Source organism: Athene noctua, chromosome 33 (assembly GCF_965140245.1).
Source record: "Athene noctua chromosome 33, bAthNoc1.hap1.1, whole genome shotgun sequence".
In the NCBI taxonomy this organism is placed as follows: domain Eukaryota; kingdom Metazoa; phylum Chordata; class Aves; order Strigiformes; family Strigidae; genus Athene; species Athene noctua.
Window position 1 is genome coordinate 1,305,166 of NC_134069.1, and position 23,052 is coordinate 1,328,217.

The following is a 23,052-nucleotide window of genomic DNA, read 5'->3' on the forward strand; positions in this document are numbered from 1 at the left end:
TTGCTGCCAGGGACCGCCTGCCCGCACAGACGTCACCCGGGGGCCTGCGCAGTGACACTCACCCCCGCAAACGACTCCCACGTCCTCCGCGACCCCTGCCGCCAGCGCGCTCTCAGGCAGGGAGGTGTTGCAGAGGCTCAGGCTGGCCTCGTGCCCTGCGCACCGGACCCCTCGCAGCCCCACGGGGCCCGTCCCTCGCTCAGCCTTTGGGGGGCTGTAGGCTGTCCCGGCCTCCCCACACCGCAGCTGCCGGCACACCACGCTGGCCTCCTGCACGTCCCACTGGTCATCCAGGACTCTGCCCCACGCCCCGTCCTGGAAGATCTCCACGCGTCCGTCGCACCGGCTCCCTCCGCCCACCAGCCGCAGGGATCCAAAGCCGGCCGAGCCTGGGGAGAGCAGAGATGCCACGGCCAAGGGCGGCACCGGGAGCGTGGCACCCTTCAGGGAGCGGGGCGAGGGGGGATTTCCCCACCAAACGGGACAAGATGGAGCCTGTGCTGAGGAGAAGCGAGGGCAAAGCCTGGGCCCTCCCTGCACCTCACAGCCAGGTCTGCTGCTGCTGGGGGCACCCAGGCAGCTCCTGCTGGGTGCTGGGACGAGGCTCTGCAGGGCTCTCTGCGGGATGGGATGTGGGTGTCTGCAGCCAGAGGGATGGGGCAGAGCCCTGCGGCCCTGTCCCGGGCTCCTTGCACAGTACGAGAACAGAGGAGCCCAGGCCTGGCGGTGTGGCACTGGGGCCTCAGCCCCTGCCCTGGGGGCAGATGCCTGCCTCCCTTCAGGCCTCAGCTCTCCCAAAGCGGAGCGCTCACTCTGAGCAGGGAAAGCCCTCCAGATGGCTCCTGGGGAAGCCAGGGCTTCTCCGCGGAGAAGGTCAGCCTGGTATGGCCACGGGAGCCCTGCTCTGGGTGGCCGTGATGCACACAGATGACAAACGGAGTGAATGCAGCATTCTCCTGGCACTCACCTGAGCAAATGACAGCAGCAGTGTTCCCTCGGGAGCACGGTGAGGCCCCCAGGGCGGTCACTGGGCACTGCTGCAGGTGGGCTTCAGTCCCGTCACAGTGGAAGGAGTCTCTCCAGACAGGGCCAGTCTCTCTCCCAAAATGCTCTCCCCCAGGAATGGACTCAGCAAACCCGCAGTTGAGTTGACGACAGAGAACGTGGGCGTCCGAGAGATCCCAGCGGGAGGCACAGAGGGTCCCCCAGGTCCCCAGCACCTGCACCTCCACCCTCCCCGCACACACTGCGCTGCCGTTCACCAGCCGGAACCCTGTGTACTCTGGGGACAGAGGAGGAGGAGAGAGGGTGGATGGGTGCTCTGGGACCCTCAGCAGCTGCCGGAGAGGCCAGAGGGACAACATGCCCTTGTGCTCCTTCTGCACTATTTTCCTGCTGCAGACAACCCCACCCACCCCTCCTGTCCTCACACCCGGCCCAGCGCGGTCCTTGCTCTGGTGCCCAACCCCCGGCACAGCCCCAGCGTTCAACACCCTCCCTGAGCCCTTACGTGTGCAGCTGACAGCAGCGCTGTTTGCGGGGCTGCAGGGCTGGTCCCCGCGGGACCCCCTGGGGCAGGAGGCCAGGAGGGATTCATTCCCCACACACTGCAGCTCTCCATCCCAGGCGGGACCCGCCCCTTCTCCAAAGGGACTTCCTCCAGGGACAGGCAGGGCTGCGCCGCACTGCAGCTCCCTGCAGAGCACGTCCGCAGCTTTGGCACCAAAGTGGGAATCACAGACAGTTTTCCACTGGTCCCCGTCACGGATCTGCACACGGCCTGAGCAGCGGCTCTTCCCCTCCACCAGACGGACAAATCCTGGAAAAAACCCAAAAGAGCTGGGAGTTCCCAGAGCCCTCTGGCAGTTACATGCCCACATCCCTCATCCCCTCCAAGCAAGCCGTGACCAATTCTCCCATTGCACAGCCCAGAGGAAGCTGCTGGGGGAGTGTTGGTGACACAAACACATCCCGGCCCCCTTGCACCCCTCCACTGCTCCATCACAGCACTCGGGGCTGTGTCTGGCACAGACCCACAGCAGACCCTGCAAACCATGTGGATGCCTTTGGGACCGAAGTGTGAGTCACAGACAGTTTTCCAAAGGTCCTCATCAAGGGTCCCTCTACGTCCTCAGGAGGGGCTGTCCCCTCAGAGCAGCTGCAGAGATTCTGGAGCAGCCAAAGACCCCTGAGAGTTCCCACAGCCCTCTGGCAATTCCCTGACCGATCTCCCAGGTGGCCACAGACAAAAATCCCTACGACATCCCCAGCTGCTCTCAGGGGGTGCTGATGGCCCAAACACATCAGCCCCCACCCTGCTGCTCCTCAGAAATCAGCACAGCACTCGTGGGCTTGCTTCTCTCCCCACAGCCACAGCCACAGGAATCTCTCAGACAAAGTGCTGCTGCCCCAGAGACCTTGGGCTGCCCAGTTCTGGTCCCTGGGCACTGTCACACCCAGAGCACTTGGGGTTCAGGGAAATGGGCCCTGGGGTGTTCCGTTTTGCAGCTTGATCTAGTCCACTGAGCTCAGGGAGATGCATGAGGAACCCCTTGGTGACATGAGAAACAGAACCCATTGCCACATGGGTCTTGTGCTGTTGGGGCGCTGCTGAAGGACAGGAGAAATCACAGGTCTAAATTACAGTGAGGCTGTACTTGCAATCGGTGACTGTGCCACCACCCTGCTCAGGCGCCTACCCAGGAAAGAGGTTCTCAGCCACGGCCAGAGTGCACTGCTGGGCATGCACGTCCCTGCCCGTGGCCGGGCAGAAGGCCGGAGAGTGGAGAGAAGAGCAGCCCTGGGCTTACACGAGCTCCCGGTGCAAGGGCAGGCACAGAGCAGAGACAGCAAGTGCTGACAAATCCCCCGTGGCACCGAGCAGCCAGGGGCCGGGGCAGGCAGGAGAGGCTGGGCAGCAGGTCAGCACTGCCTGGCGGGGCCATGTCCCCATGCTCCGGCTCTCATGGGGTGACCTGGGAGAGGAACGAGGAGCCACGTGCCACCCTGCTCTTCTGACCAAGCCCAGCGCTTCTCCTCTCCATGTAACCCCTTTTCCACCGCGAAGGGACTCGTGACTGCCAGGGGGCACAACCCAACAGCAGCTATCCATCTCATGCCCTCGGCCAGGACTGTGGGTGGCCACAGGAGTCACTTGTGGTGCCTCTGGCACGGGGGCACGTGGCCCTCAGCACTGACAGACAGGTCCTGGGTGAACAGGAGGAGAGAGATGGGAATCGACAGACAGGGCAGGACAGGGATGGAGGGTTCATCTGCGGCACCTCAGGGGCCAGGCACCGTAAGGGCAACCCTGGGCAGGGTCCCACTGGCCTTTCCCCAGGGACTGGGGCACCAGTGATGACAGTGCCAGCTCAGCAGTGTGACCAGCCACATTGGGCACTGCTCTGGTGCCTGACGGCTGATCCCTGAGGGCACTGCCAGGTTCCTTCCACAATCCCAAACCGAGATGGAGAATAAGTTGTCCCCTTACCTGAACACATCACTCCAGCGTCCTCTTCATGGACACAGTTATGTTCACCCCATCCTTTGTGTGTGCAGTCAGACAGGGCAGATTCGGTGCCATTGCAACCAACATCGTCCATCCAAATTGGGCCAGATCCTGGCCCAAAGTGTCCGTACTGAGGAGCTCCAACAGCAAACCCACAGCCCAGCTGCTTACAAACCACTGCTGCATCATTCATGCTCCAGTGGTCACCACACACGGTCCCCCACTGGCCCTGGTGTTTCACCTCCACTCTCCCAGCACAGCGACTGCCGCCATCCGCCAGCCTCACCTCCACAGCTCCTGCAAACACCGACATGAGATGGGTCAGGAGAGCACCAAGCCCCAGCACTGCGGGTCTGAGGGAAGCCCCAGCCCGGGTAGTGTCAGAGGTACCAGGGTGGGAGCCCACTCACCCCCAGGCTGTCCCCAGGGCACTGCAGGGGTCCCTTCTCTCCCCATGGGCTGTGCAAGGCTGCGGGTGACAGCTCCAGCCCTGATGGGTCATTTGCCATCCCACCACACAGGGCATCTTTTCACAGCCCAGTGGCTACCTCCCTCCTGCCCATGGCCACCCGCACATGGCCCAGCCCTGCACTGGGCCCCTGCTCCTCCCCAGCACCCCCTGAACAGCCCCATGTGCCCAGGCCTGCAGCTTCCCATGCAAACTGCCTGCCCCAGCACCATCCAAACCCACCGCCATGCCCAGGGCTTTCCCTGTTCCCACTGAGAGGATCCGGAAGGTCCCTGCACCCACATCCCCTCCTCACCCCCGGTGTCAGCCCAGTCCCTGCACTGGGCCGGGCCCCCCAGCAGGATGTCCCTCTATGGTAGATGCCCCAGTCCCCTTCTCTCAGTGGGGTACAAACTGTCCCTGTGGGGTCAGGGCTCCCCTGGAACAAGGGGGCAGGGAGCAGCACACAAACCCTTCGGGGCACCCGAGAGATTGGCTGTGCCCTGGGGGATCTCTGGGGGCTGCCATCACCCACTAGGCCACCACCGGCTCCAGAGGCTCAGTGACAGGGAACAGGGGGTCCCAAAAGGAACCCCAGGACAGGGTGTCTGTGAATCCAGGCAGGCACAGGCTGCCCTAAGCAGCAGAAGCCTGGAGAAGGAGATGATGCTCTCTCCCACCCAGGTGGGCACAGGGCCCAGGGACTGAGCACATTCGCCCCTCATCTCAGTAGCGCCTGCAAAGAGTCCCCATTCCCCGACAGATCCCGATGACCACGCTGGTACCCGCTGGCCCTGGGCTGTGGGACAAGGGAGATGGCACTTACCCCTGCACAGCTGTACCCAGAGGAGCAGCCACAGCACCTGAGGGGACAGGAGTCCCTCTCTGCCCATCCTGAGCCTCCTGCCCCGCCCGCACGTCCCTGCTGCGCCACGCTCCCTGCCACAGCTCCTGGGGACTCGTGGGGACAATGACGACGGGAGGGCAATATCTCTCTGCACTGCCAGCCCAGCTACAGGAGGAGCCAATCACAGCAGCAGCCCCTTTTTAGACATTATCGGGAGCGATCTCCCCTCCGACACAGCCCAGCCCTCCAATGAACTTCTCCAGTGCCATTCATGACCATATATGAGGGATGGCTCCGCTGCAGGTGTCACGTCACGGTGGCGGTGGGGCGTCACAGGACAGGGTCAGTTGTAGTGGGGGAAATGGGTTTTTCATGCCTTGAAGCCTGCTGTGTGGACCAGGAGCGCTGAGCATCTCCTACACTGGGCACATCCAGGAGCCCAAGGTGCGCGTGTCCAGCCATGCCCCTGCCATGGGAACCGCAGGGCTGGGACTGCCCCGGGGGCTGTGTCAGGACGGGAAGGAACCAGCCCCTGCCCCTGCTTCAGACCCCTCTGTGCTGGGAGCAGCAGCTGGGAAAGGGCCTTAGCCCAGGCCAGAGCCCATCCCCGGAGCGCTGGCTCACCCGCCCCTCCCTGCAGAGCCCCAGGGAAGGGCCCTGCCAGTGAGCTGGAGCTGGAGCTGGGCCCTGTCCCTGTCCCGGCAGCAGACACACAGCTCAGACATATCCCTGACTCTCGGCATGTCACCGAGGGGCCGTTATTCCCCACGGGTGGCTCGGGAGCCGCAGCCTGCAGGTGCACAAACCACAGCCCACGTGAGCTCGCCGCGCTCCCTGCGCTCCCCCCGCAGAGCCCGGGCAGGAAGTCTGTGGTTTCCTCCTGGCGCCGAGCCCAGGCACATCCCTGCGGTGCCCCCGAGCCACCCCACGGGGACAGCTCCAGCCAGGGCTGCAGGGGCTGCTCCTTCGGCCTCGCAGACACGGGGCCGGGCAGCTCCTGCCCCTGCGACGCCCCTCTGAGGCACACGGCCGCTCTGCGCTCAGCCCCACGGCCACGGGGGGCATCGGTGACGGGACCTCACACCCTCCTGTGGCCACCACTGTGTGCCCAGGAGTCACACTGACAGTGACCTCACACCCTCCTGCCGCCACTGCTGGGTGCGCGTGCGTCACGCTGTCACACGCGTGTGCGGCGTAGGGACTTCTGCTGGCCATGGTTCTTCCAAAAAGCCACATCTGGGCACGCTCTAAAGATCCTTTGGTGACATCGGAAGCACCCACACAAGCGATGGGCCAGATCCTGGCCTGTCAGCTGCTCAGGCACCAGCGACATCACAAGCTCACACACAGCCAGGGGCTGCTCCTGGCCTATCTGCTACTCAGCCCCCGGCGATGTCACAGCATCCGCCCCTGCTCTTGGCCTGCTCCTGGCCTATCGGCCGTTCAGACACCAATGACCTCAAACCCGCCGACACAAACTCTGGCTCTGCCCCTGCCCTGTCAGCTGCTCAGGCAGCGGGGACATGATGAGCACCTACACATGCCGTGGGCCTACTCCAGGCCGAGGAGCTGCTCAGGCGTGAGTGACCTCATCAGCACAGACACAGCCGTGGGCCTGCTCCTGCCCTGTCAGCTGCTCAGGCAACAGTGACCTCAAAACACCCTACATGTATTTGTCGTGGTGTGACCCCAGGCAGCAGCTCAGCCCAACAGTCCTCACGCACTCTTTCATTAAATACAAGTTAGTTCTATCCCAGCCAAAACCAGTACAATGCCAGCTGCCTGCTCCTGCCCTGTCAGCCACTCAGGCACCAGTGACCTCACGAGTACAGGTACACCCATCGCCATGTTCTCACTGGTGAGGTACTCGGCCTCCAGTGACCTCACATGCCCCTGTCGAGGCCGTGCACCTGGTCCCGGCCAGTCAGCTGTTCAGCCAGCAGGGACACCACAAGCACAGTCCCAAGGCATTTGTCTCCCTCTTGCCTATCAGCTCCTCAGACACCTCTGACCTGACCACCACGCATCCCTCCGCTTGTGATCTGCTCGCCTACAAGGGAAGCAGGCACAAGTGACCTCGCAAGCTCTGACACAAGTCATGTGCATGCGCTTGGCCTATCAGCTGCTCAGGCACCAGCAATCTCACAAGCCCTACCGTATTCAGCACATTTACACCCAGCACCCCCTTCCCCATCCCCTGACATGACACACACACACAGAGCAGACTGGCTTTGGCTGGTGTGGCTCAGAGGGACCTGGACCAGTCCCAGCACACGCCTGACTCCTCCCCTCACTCAGTCAGCCAGAGTTATTCGGGCCATTCAGTCCGGTTACCAACCGAAGGACAAGGACATTTCTGTAGCACCAGCCTGCACCCCACAGTGCTCCTAGAGGCAGCTGTGAGACCCCCCCAGCCATGGGGAAAGGGAGTTTTCCCCACCAGCACCCTACCCCTCTCTTTGGCACCTCCAAATCCAGTCTGTGGTTCCTGGGCTAACTGGCGAGTTCCTCTGGCTCACATGGTCTTTTCTGGGATCCCCTCTGGGTCCTTTCACTACTGTCCCCATGCACATATTCTTCTGGAGTTGGCATTTTGTCCTGCTTTCCCATGTTCGCAGACAGTGTTGCCTGTGCCTTGCAGCACCAAGAAGAGCTCAGAGTCTGCCCCAGTCTACGCTGCCTGGCCGTCCGGCAGGGCTGGGCTGCTGGGGCCTTCCAGTCCAGCTGGCAGCATCAGGCTCTTCTCTGGCTGTGCCAGGAATGGTGCTGAGGGCCCCTTAGTGGTGTGCTGGGAGGGGCCATTGCCCTGGGGCATCTTCCAGCTTGTCTGTGTCCCCCCACCTTCTTGAGGTCCCCCCCAGCCCAGACATGTCCGGACTTCTGCAGCCTGGTGAGGTAGGGGTGGCTGAGGGATCTGGAGTTCTTAGGCCCATCGGTGTGGAGGCTCCAGGCAACACAGGAGTAGCCTGAGAGTGACCGAGGGGGGATTTCAGAGATGATGGAGATTTTATTTGTAGTAAGATACAGCATGAGAAGGAAGTAATGCCACACAGTGCAGCTGGAGTGGCCCAGACTGCGCACACAGCAATATCAGTCGAAGGGCAGTGCTGTGGTGTGACGAGTCACCCAGAGGGAGACTGGAGCAGCCCCAGGCTTTGTGTTTGCAGGAGCAGCCAGGGAGGACGGAGAGATCTCAGTAAAGGAGGGAAGATGCTGAGCCGAGAGCAGGGTGTGCTAGCCGGGTGGATGTCTCCAGCCTGCAGAGAAAGAGGTGCAGGTGTGGGACATGGTGGGACAGCCTGTGGTGGAGACGGTCGAGGGATGAAGTCTGAAAATCCCCCAACAGGAGATGGGCTCTTTCGGCCCTTGGCTCTGGCTGCTGTCTCAGCCACAGATGCCATGAGGAAGCCCCTTCCCCTTCCAGCACTGGGTGAGATAGGGAATTTAAACAATTTTAGTTAGACGGCGCAGGACTGAGGAGCTTGCGCCAAGATGAGGGGGCTATGCGCGAAGACATACCAGGGGCTGACAGTGTTGCTAAGATATTATCTTCTGGCTCAAACAGAAGCTTCCTATTGTCCTTGAAGTAGTACAAATCAGCAATAGATCACCTCAAATCCTAACACTAATTGGCCTTGCGGTTTAGCTAGGAGCCAGGGAACAACTGAGGCTGCGCACAAGGATAGGGTAAAGAGTTCATCAGCGAGGAAGAGGAGATACTTCATCTGTAAGACCCCCGCCCAGGAATTTGCGACCACCAAAGGAGCTCAACGCGCAGACGCAAGAGGAGGAGACCTAATTACCATGAGAAGCGAGGGGAGGCAGGGAAATATTATGTTTATGTATAAGCATTCTATGAATATGCATTATTATGTAATATATAAGCAGGATGAGAGCTGCAAGGGGCGCACATGCTTGTGGAGGAGCGATCCCCCATGCGCCTGGCGCTGAATAAACATACCTACTTTACAACTTCACAGTTGGAGAGTTAGTTTTTTCCGCAAGTCACTGGGGAAGGGGAAAGCTTTGTTCTAAAAACCCAAACTTCTTCATGGTTCTGAATTTGTTTTCAAAAAAAGAGGTTTTCTGTCACAGCTGGGGCTGTGCAGACGTTCTGCTGTGTGACTGTGCTGTCCTTTTCCCTTGAACTCGGGGGGTTTTGCTCTCTGTAGGGGTCTGTGGTGTCTGCGGGGTTTACCTGTCAGGTTTCCCCAGGGAAAGGGAATTTTAGCCCTTTATTTTTACTTCAGGTGGGAAAGAAGTGACACATTTCATATTCTCTGCTCTCTGTGGGGATTTGGGGGGTTCAGCCTGATGAAACACCTCGGAGCGGTGCTGCAGAGGGTGCCGGTCACCAGAGCCGAGAGGTGCTGCTCAGGAACCGGCATGAAGCCCGAGGGCGAGAGCTGGCCCAGGCGGGCTCTTGCCTTCTGGCTGTGGGACAGTGTTTCCCAGCTGGGAGGTGCTGGGAGAGACGTGGGGGGTGAGCAGGGGTGTGCTGGAGCCCAGCCCCTCTGCAGAGCCCGGCTGCTCCTCTGGCTTTCTGCACAAAGGTCAGTGTCTGTGCAGAGCTTCTACTTCACACCTAACTCACTGAACACGCTGAACTAACCTGACCATAGAGAAGACTGAGGTGAAGAGACCTGTTCTGTCAGTATTGGGTCCAGTGTCTGAACTGTAGTTCTCCCAAGAAGCAGCAGAAGGAGGGGTGTTCCTGCATCCATTCCCGCTCTCTGCTCTGGGATGCTGGGCCCACAGCCCTGCCAGCTGCCGGGTGCAAGGCAAAAGGTCTCTCTTCATTAAAATGACTTGTCTCATTTCAGAAACTGCCCACACAGAGTTCAGAGTTGTACTTTCCATATTCTGTTTGCACACTCGGAGAGAAGCAGTGGGGGGGTTTCAGGGCTGTGCCTGTGAAAGAGGCTTTAGGAGATTCTTGCCTCCCAGATGGGTGATGAAGAGGGTGAGAAAGTCATGGATATTGTTGATGTTCCCCAAAGCAGTTTGCTTTTGTGTAGCTTCTAGCCAGAGGCTGAATATTCGCAGTCTGATTTGGCATCAGCCTCGAAGCCTTTTTTTCCCGGTATGATGTGTGTGCACAGGAGCTGTCTCTTCCATTGTCACGGTTCTCCCTGTAGGTAAATGCTGCACCCGTCTGTACAGATGCTGGGCAGAGCAGAAGCTGTAGTGCCAGTCCACAACGGCAGCTCGGTGCTGGGATCCTGCTGCAGCTCTCCCAAGTGAGGAGGTTTTTGTTTGTTGGTCACGGATGTGTTAGAGGAATTTCCCAGGTTTGGTATCTAATGGGAAACCCCGGGGATGCTTCAGGGTGTCAGGTCTGGTGAAAGATGGTCCGTGTCGGAGTGGCTGCCTCAGTCCTGTGCGCTGGCTCCCCGCAGGGCGGCATCGACACCTGCCAGGTAGGAGCCTGCGACAAGGCAGCGCCCAGCGGCACCAGCAGCCCCCTAGAGCCGCCCAGACACCCCCCGGCACGGGCTGTGCCTGGACAGTCGCCCTCCCACCACCGCTGGGTCCCCACCGCTGCTGGGGCTCCCCTTCCCCGGCTGCAGGTCCTTGCCCAGGGCCCCACTTGCCCCAGAGGCCCGGGACTCTGCCCAGAAAGCCCACCCAGCGCTCCTGGCAGCCCCGAGGTCCGGCTCCCAGCCCTGGAACATCCCTCTTGCACCCGGCCAGCGTCGCTGTGCAGAGATGAGCGCCAGCCCTACCCCACGGGCCCACCACCCCCTCCCAGACAAGGTCCTGTCGGCCCCAGCACCTGAGCAGCGCCTCTGTGCCGCGGACACAGCTCTGGGGGTGCTGGCAGAGAGAAGGAGCCGGCCCCAGTGCTGCCAGCGGCCACCCGACACCACCGTGACCCTCTTTCCTCCGTCGCAGGGGGACAGCGGCGGTCCTCTCCTCTGCAAAGACAGGAGTGCTGACTACTTCTGGCTCGCTGGGGTGACCAGCTGGGGGAGAGGCTGCGCGAGAGCGAAACGGCCCGGAATCTACACCTCCACTCAGCACTACTACGAGTGGATCCTGGAACAGATGGGGCTGTACTGGACACCAAGGGCGGCTCCAACGTCACGGCCATGGAGTCCTTCTCTCAGCGCCTCAACCCCTCTTCAGAGGCCCAGCCCAACACCAGCACAGTCGGGCTGGTTTAGCTCCTGCCCCTTTCGCCTCCAGCAGCTGCTGCAATTCTTTACCCGGCTGCAGGGGCTCCTGCAGATCCTAAAGGGAACAAAGGCTTGAGCAGCAGGAGGAAGAGGATCCAGCGCAGGCGGCAGCGGACCAGGGCCATCTCCTGCTGGGACACTCCCTGCCTGCGGACCCAAAGGCAGCCTCCGTGTCAAAGGCCTGCTCCGTCCTGCCCACGCTCCTCTGAGCGCACACAAACGCTCAGCCTGACTTAGTGGTTGAAATAAAGTTGCCGAGTTTCCCAGCTCGCCACGCTGCAGGCCAGTTCAGTCTCCTGTGCAAGGCAAGGACTTCCATGCCTGGCACCTGCAGGGTGAGGCTGCAGGCAGCCACGTCGGGCACAAAGGGAAAGAGTCCCTCCAAAGGGCTGACCCCGGCCTGGTCGCAGAGGAAGGTGCTCAGAGCCACCCGGCACGGAGGGGACTGGCACATCGGGGCAGAGAGGGGACAGGAAAATGGATGTGACACGCAGACAGCTCTGGGGCACGTGCACACACACACACACACACACCCCCCCCACGCGCACAGGCAGCGCGTGCACACGCTGCAGCACGCACGCACGCGGGATGCAGCCACCCGCACCCCCGCACGCACGCTTGCCAGCAGAGCAGGGTAACGGGGGGAGCAGAGCAAAGGATCCTCCTGTCGCCGACCCCTTGACAGTCTGCAGCTGCTCTCCATCGCTCATCGCCACCCAGACTGAGAAGGCTGAAGGGGTTCGGTTCTCCTGGAGTCGGGGCCAAATAACGGGCACTTGTCGCCGCACATCTGCACTTGGGACTCGTCCACGTCTGACTGACACGACCACGGCTGTGTAACACAGCGCAACACCCACAGTCTGTCCTAACACTCGATAACCGCGCCCAGAGGGCACCGCTCATGAAACAGCAGGGCCAGGCCTGAGGCAGAGATCTGCCCAGGGCAGGGGGAACGGGGAGGAAGATGCCGTGCTGGAAGCGCTGGGCTCCTGAAACTGACGGCAGCACGGGCGCCATCCGGACAAAAAGCTCTGCCGGCTCATTCCCATGGAGTAATTAGCGGGAGGTTTTGCTTTCTGTATGTGTGAGGTTGTCCTGTCCCTTGCTAGAGGGGGGTGTCTCGTGCAGGTGGGCAGTAGGGGACGTCCCGATGGACTCAGCCCTGGCAAATCAAAGCTGTGTCCTAAGGACAGAAAGCAGAGCTGAGCTGAGAGACGGGAGCACTGTGAAAGCCACGGCCTGACGGCCAGGCCAGAAGAGCAGAGCTCTCCAGCCTCCATCCGAAGGGGCCACTCCCAAAGTGCCTCCTGCCCTCTGGTCAGTAAAGCCGTCCCTGACAGAGCGGGGACATCTCTGAGAACGGGCCCGACACCTCCACTAGGAACAGCAGACGAGCCCCAGGTGTCTTCAGCACAGGGTGGGCTGCATTATCGACAGCCAGAGAATTAACTAAATGCCGTTCGACTCATTTGCCTGCTTCATCTGGAGCACTTTTAAATCCCCATACACGGATCCAAGGTGCCGGAGGAATTTTAACCAGGATGCTAAACAGTGGTCAAGAAAGGGATTTTAAATAGACAAATGGAACTTCCTTCAGTGTTGAAGGAGCTGTGAATGAACTGCTCATCCACCCTGGGTACCAGCTCTTGCTAGAAGGAAGATTTATTTGGCTCCATCTTGCTTAAAATACTGAGCTGAATCCGCAGATCCTGTCCTGGAGGAAGAGGTGACCCTGCCCTGAACCTCTGTGCAGCCCCAAACTGCTGCTGCAGGTTAAGGGCCAGAAGCAAAACAGACCAAAGAATGAGCTGACAGAAACTGCTGGGTTTGGAGGCCTGGTATCCCCCTCCCACAAGACACGTCCCAAGACACCTGGGCTAAAGGATTGTTCCTTCCAGTACCAGAGGTCCTACAGCAAACGCCCTTGTTTTCTCCGGGGTTTGGTCACCAGAGAGCTGCCCACCAGCCCCTGGGCAGAAGAGCACACATCCTAATTAAAGGCAACACGTAAAAGCCCAAAACAACAGAAGTCGAGATTCATTGGTGGCATCTGGCAAGTGACAAAGATACAGCAGCTTTTGGTAACAATTCCTTGAAGGGAAAGCCAGAGTTGAGAGGCATCCCCGCTGGGAGGCTCTTACAGAGGAGAGTGTCAAACAGCGTCAGCTGGCAGGTTTGGGCGTTGTCTGGGAAATGTCAAACCCTGTCAAGTACCACAGAGCTCTCTGCAGCCAGGCCCAGCGAGGGACTCCTGTGGGCTCACCTCTGAGAACACAGAGCGATGGGCCCCCAGCCCTGCCGACAGAAAACACCTTCTGAGCAGCGGGCGCAGAGAGTACAGCGCCCTCAAACCACCAAAGCAGCCAGGTCAGCCCCCGGACACCCAGCGTCTCCCCGCAGCACCTGCAGCCACGTCTGCAGCCCAGCCCTGCTGTCAGGAGTCCGCTCGGGCTGGGCGGGTCAGCGCCCGCACGTGGGGGTGCTGATGTCACCGTTCTACGGTGACCGCCAGAGCTGATCCTGCCCATGTATGGGGGTCCTGATGTCACAATGGCCGCTGTGCCCCACGGCAACAGGCCTGTAACAAGGGTCGCTGGGCTCCAGCCGTGCGTCAGTGCGACCTGGGAGGTGAGGAGAGGGCAGGGGAGGGATGGGGCTGGTCGGGGGCTGCTGAGGGAGGAGTGGGGGGTCCCACACCTCGGGGCGCCGGGGCTGTGCTGAGAGCTGACCCGCGCCCCGCTTCTCCCTCAGAGTCAGCCGAGGAGCATCTGGGAGAGACACCCCGGTGCTGCTGGGACAGGGACGCTCCCAACGCTCGCTGAGGACGTGCGCCATGGCCGAGAGGCGAGAGGAGGAGGCCCCCGACTCCATGGAGCAGGGTGAGAGCAAAGTTTCCTCCCACAGCACAGCAGAGGGGCTGTCGGGGGGTCAGCGTGGGGCCGAGCGCGGTGGCAGGGGGAGGCAGTGCCTGCGCTGCCCTTTCCTCGCCACGGCCCCCAGCCCTGCCCCTCAGCCCCTCAGGGACGGGGCAGGGCCCTGGGGACAATCCCTCAGGGATGCTTCCCCCGGCACACAGAGGTGCTCATTCCCGCTGGCATTTGCTCTCTCCCTCCAGAGTGTGTGCTGTGTGGCCAGGCAGCGGCGGACCAATTTCTCTGCGGGCCAAGAGTAGATGTGGAATTCCTGTGTGTGCATTTCTTTTGCATGGTGAGTCCCGCGGGCCAACCTCCTGCTCCCTGACATGCACTCCCAGCCACGCTCTCCTCATCACTCCTCTCTTCTTTTCTCTTCTCTTTTGCAGATTTTTGCCAGTGTGCTTTTTGACTGGCAGGATGACGAATCAGGGGAGCATAAATATGTCACTGAGCACATTGACCACATAGTCGAGCGGGCAGCGTGGAAGGTGAGGACCTGACCAGGTCAGGGAGATTTATATCAGGAGAGGTTTGGGGGAGCTTACCCCAGAGGCCAGGAAAGAAATCTCAGCCCCTCCAAGCAGCTCCAGGACAAAAGCCTTGCTCCCCGCAGCTCCACAGAGGCTCCAGCCCAGGAGCCTCGTGCGCCGGGCGGATCTGTGGGCTGTGACCTGGCAGCGGCCACATCCTGCGCCCTGCCCGGAGGCGTGGGGCTGGCTGGGGAGGCCCTGGGGCTGCCGCTGACGGGGCTGCTCTGCTCTTTCCAGCGATGCTTCGTCTGCGGGGAGAGCGGGGCCGCCATCACCTGCACCCGGCGGGGCTGCGACCGCAGCTTCCACCTGCCCTGTGCCATGGAGGGTGAATGCATCACCCAGTACTTTTACCCATTCAGGTACATCCTCTCCCCTCCTCGCCCCCACCGGGGAAGGACCCAGCGCTTCTCACCTCACCCATCCCTTGCCTCTGCCCCCCAGGTCCTTCTGCAGGGAGCACCGCCCAGAGCAGGAGGTGGAGGCAGCTCTGGAGGAGGACACCGAGTGCCTCATCTGCCTGGAGCCTGTGGGGGACAGAAAGTCCTTCCACACCTTGGTGTGTCCCGCCTGCAAACACGCCTGGTTCCACCGGGGCTGCATCCAGGTAGGAGCCGTTCCCTCGCCCCGGGGACACGGCAGGAGCTGGGCAGCACCAGGGCCTGACTCCTGCTCCTTCTGTTTCCGCTGCAGGGTCAGGGTCGGTACAGCACTATTAGTACCTTCAGCTGCCCCCACTGCAGAGACAGAAATGACTTTCTCAGGGACATGCTCACCATGGGCATCCGAGTCCCCATGAGGTTGGTGTCCTGCCGGCTCACAGCACAGGAGGCTGCAAGCCCTGTGCCGTGCCCGGGGCTCCCCTGCAGTCCTGCCCCTCCGCTGTCCCGTCTGCCTGGGCTTCAGCTTCAGGGAGGAGCTGGAAACCGGGCAGGGGGCAGGAGCAGGGCTGCCCTGCATCGGCCTCATGCTGGGGCAGCAGGGGCTCAGCCATTTCCCTTTCTCCATCAGATTGCTACCACAGGGCAACAGGCCTCCATTTGAAGCACTGATCCTGAACAGCCGCTGCGATGCCCGTGAGTGCCTGTGTCCCGGAGGCAGGGAGCACGCAGAGGAACAGGGGTAAGTTGGCAAAGCAGCACCCTGGGCTCTGCACGGGATCGCTGCCTCGCCAAGAGCTGGAAGCAGAAGGACTGAGAACAGGAGCTGTGCCGCACAACCCCGTGCTGTGGTCGCTTTGTCCTCACAGCCGTGAACGCTTTTGCTTCCCCAGGCCCTGGGAACTGCTGCTGTGCAGCTCCTGCGCTGCCAGGGGCACCCACCAGCGCTGCTCCAGCGTCAGGAACAGCCAGACCAGCTGGGAGTGTGGGAGTTGTGCTGGCCAGGGCACCGGTAAGAGGCAAAGCACCTTCATGCCCCTGGGCTGGGGCCAGGGCCCAGGCAAGGCCTGGCAGCGGGTGCCCAGGCTGGGCTTGGCAGAGCCTCTCTGCCCCAGGAGGGCTGGGGGCACCGCTCCGGCCTCTCCACTGTGGCCTCTGTGCCCCTGACCTTCCCGCTTCCCCTTACAGCCTCCACTGACAGCTCAGAGCTCGCTGGCTCTGGCAATGGTAGCGGCTCAGGATCGGGGTCATCCCACGGCTCGCCAGCACCGGAGAGCAGCAGCCCCAGCACTGGTAGCCAGGCGGCACCGGGGCCGTCCGACTCTCAAGTGCTTCAGGGCAGCAGCAGCAGCTCCAGCTCACCTGGGCCCGAGCACAGGCAACGCCGCTCCCAGGTGCAGCGTCGTGCCCAGACGCCCTACAGCCGGCCCAGAACACGCCGGGAGAGGAGCCGCGCGCCAGCACCAAGGGCTGAGGGCAGCACCCCCGGCCAGGCAGCGCTGGGGACGTCCCCGGGCTCCCCAGTGCCGGAGAGCAGCAGCCCCAGCACCCCCAGCCAGGCGGCACCGGGGCCGTCCCAGGACTCCCCAGCGCTCGAGGGCAGCAGCAGCTCCAGCCGCCGTGGGCCCGTGCGGAGGAGGGACGGCTCCCGCCTGGAACGTCGGGCCCAAACCCCTTACAGCCGGCCCGGACGCAGACGCGGGACCAGCCGTGCGCCGTCCCCACGTGATGGCCCCGATCCCCCTCCACCAGCACAATAAAGTTGTCCGTTGGCCTCTGCCCTGGGAGATTCCCCGCTCATCTGTCGGCTTCCTCCGCCTCTCCCTTTCTCCAGGGGCAGCGTTAGGGGCCGGGCCCAGAGGGTTTCTTCCCCCGGGGCCTGGCAGCCCTTGTCCAGCCCTCCCTCCTTGCGGGCTGGCCTTGGCCGGCTGCCCAGCGCCATGGCCGTGTGCCTCGGGCCTCGCTGGCCCCGCAGCCGGCTCAGTCTCCCCGGGGAAGGGTCACACCAGGGGCAAAGCTCCTTTACTTTACAGGTGCCGACCGGTGCCACGGCTGCAGTTGTGACATGGAGATGGCTGCAGACGGTCTAGCAACTGTAATAAAACAGTAACAGTGATAGAAAGGACAAGCGGGTGCTGCACCCTGTGAGTGCAGTCCTGGCACAAGGAGTTCTTGAGGCGGGACATGAAAGCAAATGAATCTTACCTGGCTCTGATTTTTCTGGCCCGGGAAATCTGTTCCCAGCGTGATGTGTCAGCAAGTACTGGGAAGTGAGTGAAGTGCAGGCCACTGATGTGCTGTAGTGAGCTGGCGGGAAAGCCGTTGTATGAAAACACACCCCTCCTTGCTAAGCAGAAATGGGAATTCTTTAAGAATTGTCTGTTGGGTGCTGGGAGGACTAGTTGGGGACTACATCCCCCCTGTGTCGGCGTGGAACAGACGTCTGGCTCTGGGCTGGCACAGCAGAGCCCCAGCGGGACGAGGCTGTGCCTGTCCAAATGCACAGCTGCCTGAACCGTAGCCACCAGCTTCCAGCAGCACCAGAAAGTGTGCAGGGCTTGAGCTGTGCCGGAGCTGGCTGTAACGCGCCAGGTAAACCTGTTCTCTGGTGTCTGACTGCTGGGGCAGCCTTGCTCTGGCTGGGGAACAGGAGCTCTGGAGGCAGTACTGTGACAGCAGGAGTGCTGTGAAGCAACGAGAGGGAGCAGTGTGTCGAACTGCACCGTCAGACACCGCAGACCTTGGGTGTGACAAAGGGAACTGCTAGAGCACAGGGCAGAGGGCGCGGGAATTGTGTCCTAGGTGGCTTCCTGGGGAAGACGGACTTTTTCTCACGACTTGGCTTGCCCGCTCCCCACTGAGCTTGGGGATGCAGATCTCGGAGCTGCCTCCATTTCCATGGGGCTCTGCTGCCGAGCTGCCCTTCCAAACCCTGTGGAGAACGGACCCGCAGGGGGACGCTAATTACCTTGCATTTTGACCATAATGGCCTGGGGGGAAGAACAGGGGCAGCTGTAAGGAACAAAGGAGATGTTATGTCTGATGATCCCGGATCTTTTTTCCCTGGGCGTTAGGCCTGCTGTGGAAGGCAGGAGGAGGCAGTGGGAGCCCGGGTCTGCTCAGCTGTGTGGGTGCCCCGTTCCTGAATCCCGGCTCAGCAATGGGATGCTTGTTAGAAAGCAGGGATCGAGAAGGGAGACCTGGGCCGAGCTCTTTGCTGGCAGAACTGTGCTGAACTCTGTGGCCTCGCACCAAGAGCTCATTTGCCTCCCAGCGCTGGAGGGCTGAGCAAATGCTCCCCGCGGATGGGAAACAAATTGATCCGTCTCCCCCCTGCCCTTTCCTTCGTCCTTAAGGAAAGGGGGAAAACCCTACTGAAGATGGGGTCCCTGGCACTAAAGCTGAGTTGTGTGGAGTTACTTTCCAAACGGGCATTACCTCTATGAAACCAGAGCAGATGAGGAAGGTCGGGGTGGCTGAGGTTTGGATTTAGCTGCCGCTGTGGCTCTGACAAGGCCATGAGCCCATCCTGCCATAGCTGAGTGTGAGCAGCACAGCCCACTCGAATACCTGCCAGAGTCAGTGTGTCGGACCCCAGGGAGCTCCTCTTCCCCAGGTTCACCAGCTGGAGAAGAGATGGTGTCCATCCTCACCCTGCCGCGGGCTGTGGCAGCCGCCTTCGGGAAAGGAGTGGGCTTGGTCTGGCTCTGGGCAGCGGAATGGGATATTTACCCTGTGCCTCAGAGGTACCTCCTGGGCAGAGCAAAATACTAAGTGATTTTTTTGGTGAATGTTCATTCTCATTCTGATTTCATGCTGTCTGCACTCTTTTGTCGAATCCCGACTGTTCTCCCCAGCTGTCCATCACCCACACTCCTCTTTGATGGCTCTTGTCACAGACAGCCTGGTAAAAAGATCTTGGTTATTTTCTCTTTCCTTTTTTTCCCTTTGACAAGAGCCATGAATTTTTGCAGCTGTCCTGACTCTCCTCCCCTGCGCTCCCTGGGCAGCAGTGTGGCAGTGAGAGCTGCCCCCCCGGGAGGAGATGTGCTCTTCTGCCCAGGGGCTGGTGGGCAGCTCTCTGGTGACCAAACCCCGGAGAAAACAAGGGCGTTTGCTGTAGGACCTCTGGTACTGGAAGGAACAATCCTTTAGCCCAGGTGTCTTGGGACGTGTCTTGTGGGAGGGGGATACCAGGCCTCCAAACCCAGCAGTTTCTGTCAGCTCATTCTTTGGTCTGTTTTGCTTCTGGCCCTTAACCTGCAGCAGCAGCTTGGGGCTGCACAGAGGTTCAGGGCAGGGTCACCTCTTCCTCCAGGACAGGATCTGCGGATTCAGCTCAGTATTTTAAGCAAGATGGAGCCAAATAAATCTTCCTTCTAGCAAGAGCTGGTACCCAGGGTGGATGAGCAGTTCATTCACAGCTCCTTCAACACTGAAGGAAGTTCCATTTGTCTATTTAAAATCCCTTTCTTGACCACTGTTTAGCATCCTGGTTAAAATTCCTCCGGCACCTTGGATCCGTGTATGGGGATTTAAAAGTGCTCCAGATGAAGCAGGCAAATGAGTCGAACGGCATTTAGTTAATTCCCTGGCTGTCGATAATGCAGCCCACCCTGTGCTGAAGACACCTGGGGCTCGTCTGCTGTTCCTAGTGGAGGTGTCGGGCCCGTTCTCAGAGATGTCCCCGCTCTGTCAGGGACGGCTTTACTGACCAGAGGGCAGGAGGCACTTTGGGAGTGGCCCCTTCGGATGGAGGCTGGAGAGCTCTGCTCTTCTGGCCTGGCCGTCAGGCCGTGGCTTTCCCAGTGCTCCCGTCTCTCAGCTCAGCTCTGCTTTCTGTCCTTAGGACACAGCTTTGATTTGCCAGGGCTGAGTCCATCGGGACGTCCCCTACTGCCCACCTGCACGAGACACCCCCCCTCTAGCAAGGGACAGGACAACCTCACACATACAGAAAGCGAAACCTCCCGCTAATTACTCCATGGGAATGAGCCGGCAGAGCTTTTTGTCCGGATGGCGCCCGTGCTGCCGTCAGCTTCAGGAGCCCAGCGCTTCCAGCACGGCATCTTCCTCCCCGTTCCCCCTGCCCTGGGCAGATCTCTGCCTCAGGCCTGGCCCTGCTGTTTCATGAGCGGTGCCCTCTGGGCGCGGTTATCGAGTGTTAGGACAGACTGTGGGTGTTGCGCTGTGTTACACAGCCGTGGTCGTGTCAGTCAGACGTGGACGAGTCCCAAGTGCAGATGTGCGGCGACAAGTGCCCGTTATTTGGCCCCGACTCCAGGAGAACCGAACCCCTTCAGCCTTCTCAGTCTGGGTGGCGATGAGCGATGGAGAGCAGCTGCAGACTGTCAAGGGGTCGGCGACAGGAGGATCCTTTGCTCTGCTCCCCCCATTACCCTGCTCTGCTGGCAAGCGTGCGTGCGGGGGTGCGGGTGGCTGCATCCCGCGTGCGTGCGTGCTGCAGCGTGTGCACGCGCTGCCTGTGCGCGTGGGGGGTGTGTGTGTGTGTGTGTACACGTGCCCCAGAGCTGTCTGCGTGTCACATCCATTTTCCTGTCCCCTCTCTGCCCCGATGTGCCAGTCCCCTCCGTGCCGGGTGGCTCTGAGCACCTTCCTCTGCGACCAGGCCGGGGTCAGCCCTTTGGAGGGACTCTTTCCCTTTGTGCCCGACGTGGCTGCCTGCAGCCTCACCCTGCAGGTGCCAGGCATGGAAGTCCTTGCCTTGCACAGGAGACTGAACTGGCCTGCAGCGTGGCGAGCTGGGAAACCCGGCAACTTTATTTCAACCACTAAGTCAGGCTGAGCGTTTGTGTGCGCTCAGAGGAGCGTGGGCAGGACGGAGCAGGCCTTTGACACGGAGGCTGCCTTTGGGTCCGCAGGCAGGGAGTGTCCCAGCAGGAGATGGCCCTGGTCCGCTGCCGCCTGCGCTGGATCCTCTTCCTCCTGCTGCTCAAGCCTTTGTTCCCTTTAGGATCTGCAGGAGCCCCTGCAGCCGGGTAAAGAATTGCAGCAGCTGCTGGAGGGGAAAGGGGCAGGAGCTAAACCAGCCCGACTGTGCTGGTGTTGGGCTGGGCCTCTGAAGAGGGGTTGAGGCGCTGAGAGAAGGACTCCATGGCCGTGACGTTGGAGCCGCCCTTGGTGTCCAGTACAGCCCCATCTGTTCCAGGATCCACTCGTAGTAGTGCTGAGTGGAGGTGTAGATTCCGGGCCGTTTCGCTCTCGCGCAGCCTCTCCCCCAGCTGGTCACCCCAGCGAGCCAGAAGTAGTCAGCACTCTTGTCTTTGCAGACGAGAGGACCGCCGCTGTCCCCCTGCGACGGAGGAAAGAGGGTCACGGCGGTGTCGGGTGGCCGCTGGCAGCACTGGGGCCGGCTCCTTCTCTCTGCCAGCACCCCCAGAGCTGTGTCCGCGGCACAGAGGCGCTGCTCAGGTGCTGGGGCCGACAGGACCTTGTCTGGGAGGGGGTGGTGGGCCCGTGGGGTAGGGCTGGCGCTCATCTCTGCACAGCGACGCTGGCCGGGTGCAAGAGGGATGTTCCAGGGCTGGGAGCCGGACCTCGGGGCTGCCAGGAGCGCTGGGTGGGCTTTCTGGGCAGAGTCCCGGGCCTCTGGGGCAAGTGGGGCCCTGGGCAAGGACCTGCAGCCGGGGAAGGGGAGCCCCAGCAGCGGTGGGGACCCAGCGGTGGTGGGAGGGCGACTGGCCAGGCACAGCCCGTGCCGGGGGGTGTCTGGGCGGCTCTAGGGGGCTGCCGGTGCCGCTGGGCGCTGCCTTGTCGCAGGCTCCTACCCGGCAGGTGTCGATGCCGCCCTGCGGGGAGCCAGCGCACAGGACTGAGGCAGCCACTCCGACACGGACCATCTTTCACCAGCCCTGACACCCTGAAGCATCCCCGGGGTTTCCCATTAGATACCAAACCTGGGAAATTCCTCTAACACATCCGTGACCAACAAACAAAAACCTCCTCACTTGGGAGAGCTGCAGCAGGATCCCAGCACCGAGCTGCCGTTGTGGACTGGCACTACAGCTTCTGCTCTGCCCAGCATCTGTACAAACGGGTGCAGCATTTACCTACAGGGAGAACCGTGACAATGGAAGAGACAGCTCCTGTGCACACACATCATACCGGGAAAAAAAGGCTTCGAGGCTGATGCCAAATCAGACTGCGAATATTCAGCCTCTGGCTAGAAGCTACACAAAAGCAAACTGCTTTGGGGAACATCAACAATATCCATGACTTTCTCACCCTCTTCATCACCCATCTGGGAGGCAAGAATCTCCTAAAGCCTCTTTCACAGGCACAGCCCTGAAACCCCCCCACTTCTTCTCTCCGAGTGTGCAAACAGAATATGGAAAGTACAACTCTGAACTCTGTGTGGGCAGTTTCTGAAATGAGACAAGTCATTTTAATGAAGAGAGACCTTTTGCCTTGCACCCGGCAGCTGGCAGGGCTGTGGGCCCAGCATCCCAGAGCAGAGAGCGGGAATGGATGCAGGAACACCCCTCCTTCTGCTGCTTCTTGGGAGAACTACAGTTCAGACACTGGACCCAATACTGACAGAACAGGTCTCTTCACCTCAGTCTTCTCTATGGTCAGGTTAGTTCAGCGTGTTCAGTGAGTTAGGTGTGAAGTAGAAGCTCTGCACAGACACTGACCTTTGTGCAGAAAGCCAGAGGAGCAGCCGGGCTCTGCAGAGGGGCTGGGCTCCAGCACACCCCTGCTCACCCCCCACGTCTCTCCCAGCACCTCCCAGCTGGGAAACACTGTCCCACAGCCAGAAGGCAAGAGCCCGCCTGGGCCAGCTCTCGCCCTCGGGCTTCATGCCGGTTCCTGAGCAGCACCTCTCGGCTCTGGTGACCGGCACCCTCTGCAGCACCGCTCCGAGGTGTTTCATCAGGCTGAACCCCCCAAATCCCCACAGAGAGCAGAGAATATGAAATGTGTCACTTCTTTCCCACCTGAAGTAAAAATAAAGGGCTAAAATTCCCTTTCCCTGGGGAAACCTGACAGGTAAACCCCGCAGACACCACAGACCCCTGCAGAGAGCAAAACCCCCCGAGTTCAAGGGAAAAGGACAGCACAGTCACACAGCAGAACGTCTGCACAGCCCCAGCTGTGACAGAAAACCTCTTTTTTTGAAAACAAATTCAGAACCATGAAGAAGTTTGGGTTTTTAGAGCAAAGCTTTCCCCTTCCCCAGTGACTTGTGGAAAAAACTAACTCTCCAACTGTGAAGTTGTAAAGT

At 60.8% G+C, this 23,052-nt stretch overlaps 1 protein-coding gene and 1 pseudogene across 1 annotated transcript in view; one reads left to right on the forward strand and one right to left on the reverse strand.

The window, feature by feature from the left end:
* LOC141972468 (scavenger receptor cysteine-rich type 1 protein M130-like) overlaps positions 1–23,052 on the reverse strand; it is a 222,590-nt gene that overhangs the window by 5,744 nt on the left and 193,794 nt on the right. Inside the window, exons 5-8 of the mRNA XM_074930334.1 lie at positions 3,491–3,805; positions 1,511–1,819; positions 968–1,282; positions 63–389 (exon numbers count right to left, since the gene is read on the reverse strand). Of these exons, the coding sequence (XP_074786435.1) occupies positions 63–389; positions 968–1,282; positions 1,511–1,819; positions 3,491–3,805 (1,266 nt within the window). The remainder of the gene's footprint in view (positions 1–62; positions 390–967; positions 1,283–1,510; positions 1,820–3,490; positions 3,806–23,052) is intronic.
* On the forward strand, positions 7,672–16,917 carry LOC141972500 (E3 ubiquitin-protein ligase PHF7-like; annotated as a pseudogene).